Here is a 13,636-nt window from a genome sequence, read left to right as displayed (position 1 = left end):
TTCCCATTCTATCTCCCACATTATTACAGACTCTGGGGACAAGACTGCCATTCATCCCAGACTACATGCAAATTGTGCTGTAATTCTGTGAACACGTTTTGAAACTGCCCAAAATCTACATAAGGACCTACCAAGTCAGGAAAGGAAAATATTACTTCCATCTAAATCAATAACTACTGGAGGGCTAAAAGACAATATTTTACTCCCTTTACAGTAAGCAATGCTGGCAGAGCTCAATCACACTCTGTGCAAATTTCTTCTTTGTGAAAAAAATATTATTTGTGGTTGTAAATTTGCTCGTTAAGCTGCTAGGTTTGTTCACAGATGTTTCATCACCATGCTAGTGAGCCTCCATTGAAGCACTGGTGTTCTGTCTGGCTTTCTATTGATGTGTCTTGGTCTGTTAAGGTGGGTGATATCATTTCTGGTTCTTTTTCTCTAGTAAATGAGGTCCAAATCGATGTGTTCATTTCAATCATGCGGATCGCTGACAGTTCACCATTAATAAACACCCCCTCCCAGTCCCCCACCACACCCAACCCCACCAAAGGCCCTTTTGTCATTCTTTATGTTTTAACTTTGGATGCTCCACCATCTTTCTCAAAGATAATGCCTGGTCTGTACCTGAACTATCTCTTCCTTGAATGGTGTCCATTATGCCATTACTGTTTTACCCTGGGAATTACTTTTCTAATCAACTTATGCTGAAATTAGTCTTTCTCCAGTTCAACATGTTTTAGCTTTGATAGCTTCTGGACTCCGTCTTATTTTAAACAAAATGATGGTGCACTCAATGTTAGTTTAATCAGCTTGCATTATCCTACCTTGTCCAATTTCAAGTCTCACAACCATATCCAATACTATTTTCCTTCCCTGATGGTTGGCAAACATATTGATGGAGAAAATTCCACATATCTGAAAATCTTTTCCTCTCTACCAGTCTAGATCAAAGAAATTAAAGTTTCCTAACACTCTATTTTTGCTATATATTGAAATGTGGCAATAAATTTTATAACAAGTTAACACATAATCCCATCCTCAACTCAAGCCAAATAGTTTCATCCTTAGTAAATCCTTTATATCTAGAACTGTAACATCAAGCCAAGCAATAATGCCAACTCCTTCTCTCTATCATTCTTGGAGGTCACCACTGATGATGTTACCTAGCCAGGTAATGAAACACCTGGATATCAAACCTACAGCCCAGCGAGCAAACGTACACCCTAAATTCTTGAATATTTGGTAACGAAAAATATTCGGAATTCAAAGCTGACATTTTATTAGTGTCATCTCTCTGTTAAACCAAACATATCATGATTCCTTGCAGCAATTCATGCATACAGCTCACCAAACTTGCTCGTTACACTTTGGGTTGCCCCTCTAGTTTTGAGTAATATACTTTACATGCAGCACTTTGGGAAATATTTTGTGAAGTGAAAAATTTTGTACAACTGCCTGGTACACTGGCAGTATGTTTTTGACTGCATGTGGCTGAGGGCATATGTTATCCACAAGCACTATAGTCTCTTGCAAAATACTGCCCACTTCCACCTCCATAATATCATCCATCTCCAACCCTGCCTCAGCATATCTCCTGCTGAAACATTGACTCAATCCCTCAGTACCTCCACAGTTGATCATTTCCATGTTCCCCCAGTTGGCCTCTACCACCCTACATAAACCCAACCACCTCCAGAGTTCTGATGTCCATTTCCTGGACTTTGAAGCAAGTCCTGCTCATCTATGACCACTCTGCTCATTGATTGACATTTGTTCCCTCTCTCCCGCAATATCTACATTTTAAAATTCTTACCCTGGTTTTCCAATTCTTCCATAGCCCCTCACTTTATAACCACGTAACCTCTCCATCCCTATATTTCTCTGAAAACTCTGCACAGCTCCAGTTGTGGCCTCTTATATGTCCCTGCAAATCACAGTGGATGGTGTTGTCTTCATTTGCCTAGGCCCTGAGTCTGAAATTACCTCTCCACCTCTTTATTTTTCTCTTCACCTTCAAGCAACACTTTAAAATCAAGCCTCTTAAACAAGCCATTGCTCAAATATCCCCTGATACTGAGGTTCTCTGCTCAGTTGTCTAATATCAAATCCTGTAGAGCGCCTTGAGATGTTTTACTTCATTGAAGGTGTCATATAAATGTGCAATGTAACTGTGATTTAACAAAATGTCTTTCTTTTTACAATTCACTGTACAATGACAAGGAATGCAACACAATGACATCCCCACAATGACAAGGAATGCAACATTTAATAGATGTCCATCCTTTTATCATAAAATGCCACAATTGTCTCAAATAGCCTTTATTCATTCATCTTTCACACATCACACAACTGCAGTGACAGTAGCTCGGGAACTTTAGTAGACACTGTCTGGCTAACACATACACGTGCCCATATAGAGAGTAACCTGCTTTCAGCACAACATTTTACAATGCACCTTTAACCAACCCAGACCTCTTATTCCACCAGCAATGATGTGTGCTCACGGTGTTAAAACTGCAATGCACTGGTTTAAGTGTCGAGTTTTGGAAATCGATCATAGTGCTTGGTGTCAGCCTCTTTGAAATCTTCTTTGTGTCGGCATGACTTTCAATTGTGAAATCAGATTTAAAAATACACACAACTGCAGAAAAGGGTCACTTCTGTTAAAAAACGACCTTATGTCTTCCTTCCTGTGGTATTTCTCCTGGACACATTCTGATTGCAAAAAGGAATCAAATTGTGCATTGACCAGAAAACCATTTCTTGTAAATAGAGATATTAGTTCTGTATAATCCATTTCAAGATTCATTTTATTACTTTAGGTCCGGTAGTCAATGAGAGCATTTGAAAATCTGTTTGTCTATTGAAATTGACAGTCAAGCCTAAGGAGAGTCAGAACAGACTCAGCAAAACACGGCTGGAGTTAAATTTTTTTATATCATCAATCACTCTCATCACGAGAGACGTCACAGAATCACAGAAGTGTTACAGGGCAGAAGAAGATCATGTTAATCTGAGACAATACCTATTATCCAAAAATAATTCCAAAATATTACTCTGGCCCAATCAACTTTTTGCAAAGAGTCATGATTTTCTTAAAGATCTTCCATTGTTCCACAACCATCTTTTATGCTAAACCCTTTTCCCAATCCTCTACAAACAACTCAGCCTTCATTCCTATGTATTTAACAGTTGTTTAATTTTATCATATTTGTTTACCCATGTTTCTCACTCTCAAACTTAAAGCTTAACTTTGGGGATCTTTTACTCTGAGATCATTAATTAAACCTGACTCATTACAGATTACCAGATTCAAAATAGACTGATCCCTGGTTGGATCCATAACATATGACTCTAGGAAATTACCCTGAATACATTCTCTGAACTCTTTCTTGTGACTATCCTTACCAATTTGGCTTTCCCAGTCTACATGAAGGTTAATGTAGCCAACGATTAATGCATTGCCTTTTTTACATGCTATCACTATCTCCTGATTTATTCTTTGTTCTACAAAACAGTTAGTGTTTGGAAGCCTATAGACTAGTGTCTTTTTCCCTTTATTATTTCTTATTCCCACCCATGGGAGACTACATCAGCTGATCCAAGATAACTTCTTGCTATTGCACTTATTCCATCTAATATTAACAAAGCTACTCGAACATCATTTTATTCCTGACGTTCCTTTTGTAAAGTCACTGCTATTGATTTAGGTTCTATTAGACTCAAATGAACTTGTGGAGGGATAATACTTAACAGTTAGTTCTTACTGTGATAAAGATCCAGGTACGCACAAGTCATAAATGGGAAAATCATAACACATTTCTTCATAGGTTCTTAACATTCTCGGTGGTGGAAGTATGATGAAGGAGATGTATTTTCAATCTAAAGCACTCCTGTTCAAACAGGTTGTTCCATAGTTTTAATTGAGTAGAAGAAAGACATCAATTACAATGAGAATGCTGCTATGCTAGTTTTTGCTCTCCCCAAACCAACTCATCTCATATTAGCAGCATCTCAGCTACACATAGTGTTCATTCTGTTGAGCAGATCTTTAAATTCTCCCTGGGATTCAGATGCTGGTGGCAGTCAGACCCCTGTCTCCTGTGAACACTGAACATGAGAAACTCTCCATTTGCTAGTGGTTCAGTTGCCATTTGCTCTTTTGTTGATGAGGACAATGTTTCCTATATTTGGCTAAATATTGGCATTGACACCTGGACGGACAATTTTGTTTCAGGCAATGAAGGCCCGTTTATGAAAATAATCAGGCATGAAGAGGTTGCTAAGTTTACAGATGGGTTTAGCTTTCCTGAATCCCAAACACAATTAGAAATATTAGTGAAGCAAGAATTGTCACTCCCTAATTTTGAGTTTGGATAGTCTGATTTGGGCAGATAGTCCAGAAACCAGACTAATGTGATGGGGTGGGGTGGGTGGGAGGGGGGTGGAGTACCATGGGTTCAAACACCCCTCAAAGCAGCTGGCGGAAATTGAATACAATTAATAAACTGGGAGGAAATGTAGTAATGGCTACCACAAAGGCTGTCACTGACTGTTGTAAAATCCCAACTGGTTCACTAATGCCGGTTAGAGAAGTAAATGTGCAGTTCTGGCCAGCACGTGACACCAGACCCACAGCAATGTGGTTGACTCTTACTTGCCCTTTAAGGTGGCCTACAGCAATGTTGAAATCAAGCCTCAGTCCACAGTGTCTTACTCAAACTTATTCTCTGCCAATACTCTAAAATAAGAAACTTCTCATTGCCCTCAGTTTCCTTTCTCTTGACCATCCATAGGTCTGACTTCTCCTCATCATTATTCCGCATCCTCTTTGCTATTCTTTGCAAATCTGGTTGAAGCCCTTAACTCCTTCCCTAATAACAAACAAAATCATAAGTCGGACGGTACCATGTGGGTGCTTGAATCATTTGAAATTATCGGGTGATAATGCACGACAGGAACCCAATTTATCCTTGCAGTATTTAATGCCAGAGTTATCAGCTTGTTAAAATCAAATTCAGATTAATCCTCTTCAGGAATGAAACTGGAAACTAAAGATTCTGGAGTAAAGGATCAATGTTTCCCCAAATGCACAACACGCATGTTGATGCTTTCACCGATGACATAATGAATAGGATTCCTCAGTTAATCGCTCTGCATTCACCCTGGCTTTATGTATTTGTCATGGTTAATACTTACAGATTTTGGCTTGAAGAATCAGCTGCAGCAATACAAAGGTATTTCATGTCCTGCCGAAAGAAAAGAAGTTCAGTGTCATTGAGGCTGACAAAGACTGAACTTGCCTGTGTTTTTGTTATGGTCCAGACCAAATCCCTTCAAATCTTCTCCTGTTTTATATTATTTAAAGGCAAGTGTAAGATGCTGTGTCCCGGTTGTGATTCGATTGGCCAACTAGTAGGATCTAAGCAAAACACACTTTATACTTACAACACAAACAAAAAAAAAGAATAATTGGCATAATTTGAAAGCTGTTGAAATACTTAATAAACATATTATGTAACTACTACTCATCAACTATTCCAACATAGCAGATCCCATGAACACACTCTTGGCAAAGGCAAATTCAGATTTTCCTCACATGTCATTTCCTCTGCAGTCCAGGAGAAAAAAACACTGACAGAAACAACCTAGGGAGCAGAAAGTGAACTTAAGTTTTTCCTGTAGCTAGGAGAGAGCTGTATCTATCAGCTTCAATGAGCCAGCTCCAAACTCCTAATGAAAGCAAAACTAAAATCCTGAGTTTATGTGAGCGTGATTCAAGCCTCTTTCATCTAATTTTTAAAAACACTCAGGGAGCTTAAAACTGTTTACCCACTGCTTCTGAAGCAGACATTCCAGCACCACTGTGGCAACGCCTCACTGCAAAGGAAACAGGACAGAACAAATCTCTCCTAAAGGCACAGTACCATCACACTTTACAGTCATGGAGTAGGCACTGTCGTTTTATCCTAACTCAGCAGATTAGTTGCATGGTGTTGGGCTTACACTCTGCTTTACATTACTCCCTGTTGATCCTAATGCCGAGAATGTTCAAGTAGGCTTTAAAATCAGCCTTGCAACTGATCCTGTGGCTTTCCTAATGGTCAGGTTAGGTTAGATATTTGAAGCATTTTCACCTAAGGAATGTATTAACCAAGTTCCCACAAACTAGAGCATGATGATCACTAGATTGAGCTGCTTATTTTCAGTGATGTTGAATGTGATGTAAGCATTAACCAGATCAGTGGGGACAACGCCCCGTTCTTCAAAAATAGTGCCAGGGTTCTATTATACTCACATGAGAGGGCAGATATGGCTTCATCTTAAATGTTAATCTGAACAGTTGGCACCACTGATAAGCACACCTTCCTTATTACATTTGAGAGTAAGTATGGACTTTTGTGCCACATTTCGTTCCAAAACTGTGTGTTTTAAATTTGTATCCACTTGCTCCCTTTTATTAAGTACCTCATTCGAACATAGGACATAGACCAGTACAGCACAGAAACAGACTCTTCAGCCCACGATGTTTTGCTGTACATGATGCCAAATGAAACTGATCCCTTTTGCTTGCCCTTGGTCCATGTCCCTCCATTCCTAGCATATTCATTTCTTTATCTAAAAATCCTTTAACATGCCTATTGTATCTGTCTCCACCACTACCCCTGGCAGCGCGTCCCACACTCCTACCACTCTCTGTGTAAAAAACTTGCCCCTCATATCTCCTTTGAATTTTCCCCTCTCACCTTAAATGCATGGACCCTAGTATCATTCTTTACCACCTTGCCTATACAGCTTATTTTATAAGATAATGATTGGGTATCCCTCAGTCTTATGGTGCAGATAAATGTGAGGTCATCCACTTTGGCAGAGAGAATAGAAAAGCAGATTATCAGCTGAATGACAATAGATTGGGAAAAGGGGAGGTGCAACAGAACCTGAGTGTCCTTGTACATCAGTCGCTGAAAATAAGCAGGTAGATGCAGCAGGCGGTGAAGAAGGCAAATGGGTACATTGGCCTTGAAAGTGAGAGGATTTGAGTATAAGAGCAGGGATGTCTTGCTGCATAGTATAGGAACTTGGTGAGGCCACGTCTGGAGTACAATATATAGTTTTCATCTCCTTATCTTGGGCAGGACTGGCTATGGAGGGAGAGCAATGAAGGTTCACCAGACTAATTCTTGCAATGGTAGAATGAAATGGGAAGAAAGATTGGATTAGTTAGGGCTATATTCACTGGAGTCTAGAAGCATGAGGGGAAATCTCAAAGAAACCAAAAAAATTGTGACAGGACAGACAGGGTAAAAGCAGGAATGATGTACCCTATATGCTAGAGTCCAGAACCAGGGGTCACAGTAAAAGGATATGGGGTTAGGCCATTTAGCACTGAGCTGGGAATTTTTTTCACCTGAGAAAGCAGTTGAGACCAAAACACTGAATGTTTCCAAGAAGGAGTTAAATATCATTGTTAGGGTGAAAGGGATCTCAGGGTATAGGGAGAAAGTGGGAACACTCGACTGTAATATAGTTAAAGTCATAGTCATAGGATCACACAATGCAGATAAGGCCCTTCGGCCTATCGAGTCTATACTATATAACTACTACTAAAGGCGCACTCATCCCAATCTCCTGTACTTGTCCCATATCCTTGAATGTTACGTTATTTCAAGTGCTCATCCAAATACGTTTTAAAGGTTGTAAGGTTTCCAGCCTCCACTACCTTCCCAGGCACTGCATTCCAGATTCCCATCACCCTCTGAGTAAAAATGTTTTCTTTCTCAAATCACCTCTGAATCTCCTGCCCCTTATCCTAAGGGTTATACCCTCTCATGATTGACTCCATAACCCAAGGGGAACAGCTACTCCCTACTTATCACCCTATCCTATACTACGTTGGATCATAGAATCACAACAGTCCAGAAGCAGGCCATTCAGCCCATAGAATCCACACCGACCCTCTAAACAGTATCCCACCCAGACACACAACCCTACTCTATCCCCACAACTCCGCATTTTCCAAGGTTAATCCACATAGCCTGCACATTCCTGGACACTATGGGCAACTTAGCATGGTTAATTTGCCTAACCTTAACCATCCTTGGACTGTGGAGGAAAACTGGAGCACCCAGAGGAGACCCATACAGACACAGGGAGAATGTACAAGCTCCCAAGGCTGGTATTGAACCCAGGTCCCTGGCACTATGAGGCAGCAGTGTTAACAATTGTGCCACCATGCCATCCAATGATCAGCCATGATCCTATTGAATGGTGGAGCAGGGTCCAAAGAGTCAAACGGCCTACTCCTGCCCCTATTTTCTACATTCCTATGTTTCTCCTGAATCATCCTTCAAGAAGTAAGGTCACTAAAAGTACAGAACTACTCTGATCACTCTTTGCTGAACTCTGTACTTTTTGAGACCGGAGTTAATGTATAATCAGTGAGAGCAGTGTGATGGGTAAATGGCAACTGCACAGCAAATTGGATACGAAGTCTGATTGCCATAAAAAGCTTCAAACAATGAAGACAGAACAGCCACCAAAAAATTAGGAATGCACAACAGTCCATTGGCACCCGGCGCCAAATTAACCATATACTGCTGAAGGCTGAACACAGTTCTCTAGATAGCATATGACCAGTACGCGATATAACTCAAACACTGGATCATTATTTTATAATTCAATCCAGTTAATATCAAGGCCAACATTCTAATTGTCATTTTTGATTTTAGTTACGGTGGCTCAGTGGTTAGCACTGCTGCCTCACAGCACTAGGGACCTGGGTTCAATTCCTGCCTCGGGCAACTGTCTGTGTGGAGTTTGCACATTCTCCCCGTGTCTGCGTGGGTTTCCTCCAGGTGCTCCAGTTTCCTCCCCCAATCCAAAGATGTGCAGGTCAGGTGAATCGGCCATGCTAAATTGCCCATAGTGTTAGGGGAATGTGTCTGGGTGGGTTGCTCTTCGGAGGGTCAGTGTGGACTTGTTGGGCCGAAGGGCCTGTTTCCACACTGTAGGGAATCTAATCTAATCTTAATGTCTGTACATTATTATTGTACAGGCACAGCTAAGTCCCATTGTTTTTCCACAGATCCTTGTCCCTTTCTAATTAAGAAAGTAGTCATTTGCATGTAACTAATTTGAGTATTGCTGGAAAAGACACATTTTATCAAAGCTTTTCATCCTGCATTCATCAAGACATTTCAGAAGAATACCAATTCAAGGACAAAACTGCATGAAAAGAGAGTGCTGATTAGTCACCAATTGGTGTAACCTTTGCCATGGAGAATGCACCCACTCATACTGATTGGCAGTTAACTATCAGGTTTTGTTTAAATTTAAAACCAGGAATGTTGTGTTTGATTGCTCAGTGCATTGTCCTGAGAAAAGAACAAGCAAATGGCTGTCACCTACTTTGTTGAGTTAAAACAGTATACGTTCATTTACTTTCTGTCTGTAAAGCACAGGGCCCTATATAGCTTCGAGTACGTCCAAGTACACCACACTGTGAGCTGGCTAACAAGTCTAAATTGGTACCCATCAAACATCTAGCATATTCAGGATTATCCAGAAAATGTTGTCCAACTGCAGATTCACAACTAATGTAGGACAGTGTATAGTGACTTTTGTAAGTGCTGTTTGGTTGGGTACAGCAGTACATTTCTTGTTGCAAACAGCCAAAGGGACATGCTGTTTGATATGATCATCACGCCCATCACACACCTCCACCAATCAGAACCCATTTGCCAACCAATCAGCATTCTCTTCACATACAGAATAAATGCTGGTTTTCCCCATGAGTTGAGATTCTTGCAAAATATCCTGATGAGTGCAAAGCAACAAGCTTCCACAAAATGTGTTATTTTTCAGTAACATTTAAGGAAGTACGCCAGAAACATTGCCTGTGGATTGGAACATTTCAAATGTCACCCCTCCGACCCCCCAAGTTAAGAAGTAATTTTAGAAGAATGAGGGGAATCTTATTTAAATACTTTCGTGAATCTAGCCTCTACAACTCTCTGGTATAGAGATTTCCAGACATTCACTACCCGCTAGGAGAATAAATTCCTAACATTTCGGTTTTAAATGAATGGCTCCTTATTCTGTAAAAATGTCTCCTAATTCAAGATGCCCCAACTGGTGGAAACATCATCTCACCGCCTAGCCTGTCAAGCCCATTTAGAATCTTATATGTTCAAATAAGACCACCCTCATTCTTCTGAATAAAGGCCGAATCTGCTTAGCTTTTTTTTGATAAGTTAACCCCTTCATCCCAAAAATCAGCCAAGTGAATCTACCCTCAATGATTAGATTATATTCCCTACAGTGTGGAAACAGGCCCTTCGGCCCAGCTAGTTCATACCGACCCTCCGAAGAGTAACCTACCCAGACCCATTTCTCTTTGACTAATGCACCTAACACTATGGGCAATTTAGCACGGCCAATTCACCCTGAATGCACCTAACACTATGGGCAATTTAGCACGGCCAATTCACCCTGACCTGCACATCTTTGGACTGTGCGAGTAAACCAGAGCACCCAGAGGAAACCCACACAGACACGGGGAGAATGTGCAAACTCCACACAGACAGTTGTCATGAGGCTGGAACGAAACCTGGCGCCCTGGTGCTGTGAGGCAGCAGTGCCAACCACTGAGCCACCATGCCTAACCATTCCTTCAATGGTAGCCATACCCAGGAAGTATTAATGTTAATATTGAATGTCATTAGTTAATAATATTTTATTAAATTCCTAAGAGGATAAGAGACTTTGCTGCCCTAATGTCTTCCTGATATGGTTGGAATTTGTGGAAAATTAAGGCTTCACTCACATGGAAAGCAAGTTGGAGATTATCTTTGGTGTCAATTCCTCCCAAACATTCAGAAAATGTCATTTACCCAAATCAGTCAGTCAGCTTTGGTTTGCAGTTGTTATGGCAACTTCTCACATTGGAATATAATGAAATAACTTAGTAAGTCATGGAAGAAGGTCATTGTAGCTCACACAGCTTTATAGATGAAATGTGCAAAGGGAATGTTAGTCATTAAATAGTCACATTATACCATCACCAAAGGGAATTAAATAACTTAAGAGTCGATCTTCCACTGTGTTGAGTAGAACTAGAAAGCACAAAAAATAGAATTAAATAACATTGGTCTATGCACGCTGTCTGCCACCTTTCTATATCTGACCCAAAGCTCCATTTGATTTAGTACAAATGTCACTTGTCATCTGAAGTCATCTGATCCCTTTTCAATCCCTGAGTGGCTTTCCTTGCAAAATGAACTGATTGCTGCCCCCTGCTGTGCAATAATAAATACATTTCAAAAGCACATTGGCTGAAAAATGTTTTGAGACACATTGGGTTTATGGAAGGCTCCATATAAATGCAACTTGTTTCTTTTTACTGACTGCACCCGTTCTTCCTGTTGTCCTCCTTTATTAAGATGCACCTTTTTAACTGATACTTTGGTCACCACCATCACAACATCTCCTTCTTTGGCTCATCACCCACCTTTATCTCCACACAGCACTTACCATGTTATTGAACACAAACTCTTTTGAAAGTCTGATTATCGAATCCAAAGTTACAGCATGTCTCATTCACCCTCACCCTCTGCCTACTGACCTACTGGCTCCTCAACCCTGTCACGTTTTCTGAGCTCATCCGATTCTGTATTCCTATGCATCTATGCTGTTCATTTTTTGAGCATAGAGTCATAGAGATGCACAACACGGAAAAGGACCCTTCAGTCCAACTCATCCATGGTGACCAGATTCCTAAATTACTCCAGGCCCATTTGCCAGTACTTGGTCCATATTCCTCTAAACCCTTCCTATTCACATTCCATCCAGCTGCATTTTAAATGTTGTAATTGTAGCAGCATCCACCACTTCCTCTGGCAGCTCATTCCATACACGTACCACCCTTTGAGTGAAACATTTGCCCCTTAGGTCCCTTTTATACCTTTCCCCTCTCACCCTAAACCTATGCCCTCTAGTTCTGGACTCCCCTACCCCAGCAAAAATACCTTGTCTATTTATCCTATCCAGGCTCTTCATGATTTTATAAACCTCTACAAGATCACCCCTCAGCCTCTCTGACCAATAAAGGATAGCATACCAAATGCCTTCTTCACTATCCTATCTACCTGTGACTCCACTTTCAAGGAAATATGAACCTGCACTCCAAGATCTCAGCAACACTCCCTCGGACCTTACTATTAAGTATGTACGTCCTGCCCTGATTTATCTTTCCAAAATGCAGCACCTCACATTTATCTAAATTAAACTCCATCTGCCACTCCTCAGCTCATTGGCCCATCTGATCAAGATCCCATTGTACTCTGAGGTATCTGTCCACTGCACCTCCAATTTTGGTATCATCTGCAAACTTACTAACTATACCTCCTACATCCAAATCATTTATATAAATAACGAAAGATAGTGGACCCAGCACTGATCCTTGTGGCACTCCACTGGTCACAGGCCTCCAGTCTGAAAATCAACCCTCCATTACCACCACCTGTCTTCTACCTTTGAGCCAGTTCTGTATCCAAATGGCTAGTTCTCTCTGTATTCCATGAGATCCAACCTTGCTAACTAATCCACCATGAGGAACCTTGTCGAACGCCTTACTGAAGTCTATCCGGATCAAGTCCACCATTCTGCCCTCGTCAATCATCTTTGTTACTTCTTCAAAAAACTCAATCAAGTTCGTAAAGCATGATTTTGCATGCACAAAGCCATGCTGACTATCCCTAATCAGTCCTTGCCTTTCCAAATACATATAAATCCTGTCCCTCAGGATTCCCTCCAACAACTTGCCCTCGACCGATGTCAGGGTCACCGGATGTACGGTCATGCCTTCAGCTCAAAGCTCTTGAATTCCCTCCCTAAAGCTCCACCTCTCTCTCTTCACCTTTCAGACCGCTCTTTGTGACCTGTCTCTTTGACCAAAATATTGGTCACCCTATTCAGGTATTTCTTTATGAGGTTCAGTGTCAAATGTTAGCTGGGAATGTTACTGTGAAGTGCTTTGAGTCTTTCACTATGTTAAAGATGCTATAATATAAGTTGTTCTTGTCATTCTTTCACATTGAAGACAAGTTGTTATTGATGGTTTACCCATTACGCACACTTATCCAAATGTCAATTCTACATATGCCAAGCTGCACATGAGATTCAGCAAGATTCCCAATTTCCAAGGATGCCCGCTCCCAGCTGTCAGTCACTGACTAGCGATCAGAATAAGCTCCTCTTCATTGCACATTCCTACCTCAGCACTGATGCAAACCATCCTGTCTCACTGCTTTTTCTGGTGAGCTGTGTACTGGATAGGAGGAGGGGCCACAAGGGTACACAGGGGTATATCCATGTGAAAGTATACTTCAAAATCATGCATTTGAGTGTATTTTCATTTGCAAATTTCCCTCCTTGGAGTGAGCGTTTCCTTATCCATTCAATTGCAGAAATGCCTTACAATAAATTATTGCTCAGTGCACTCCCAAATGCCTTAATCCTATAATGGCGAAGAAATCAGAGGCTTTAACAAACTGTAGAACCTGACTGAGAGCTACTCCAAAGTGAAGATTTAATATCATAACATGATGTCACTCTGACAAAGTGGTAGTACTGCAAT

At 40.9% G+C, this 13,636-nt stretch overlaps 1 protein-coding gene across 1 annotated transcript in view; it reads right to left on the bottom strand.

The window, feature by feature from the left end:
- Window positions 1-13,636, bottom strand: part of dusp22a (dual specificity phosphatase 22a) — a 129,265-nt gene that overhangs the window by 81,418 nt on the left and 34,211 nt on the right. Inside the window, exon 4 of the mRNA XM_043706607.1 lies at window positions 5,200-5,249. Coding sequence (XP_043562542.1) covers window positions 5,200-5,249 — 50 coding nt within the window. The remainder of the gene's footprint in view (window positions 1-5,199; window positions 5,250-13,636) is intronic.

Source organism: Chiloscyllium plagiosum, chromosome 17 (genome assembly GCF_004010195.1).
Source record: "Chiloscyllium plagiosum isolate BGI_BamShark_2017 chromosome 17, ASM401019v2, whole genome shotgun sequence".
NCBI lineage: Eukaryota > Metazoa > Chordata > Chondrichthyes > Orectolobiformes > Hemiscylliidae > Chiloscyllium > Chiloscyllium plagiosum.
Note: the sequence above shows the minus strand (reverse complement) of the source record. Positions and strands in the feature narration are given on the sequence as shown.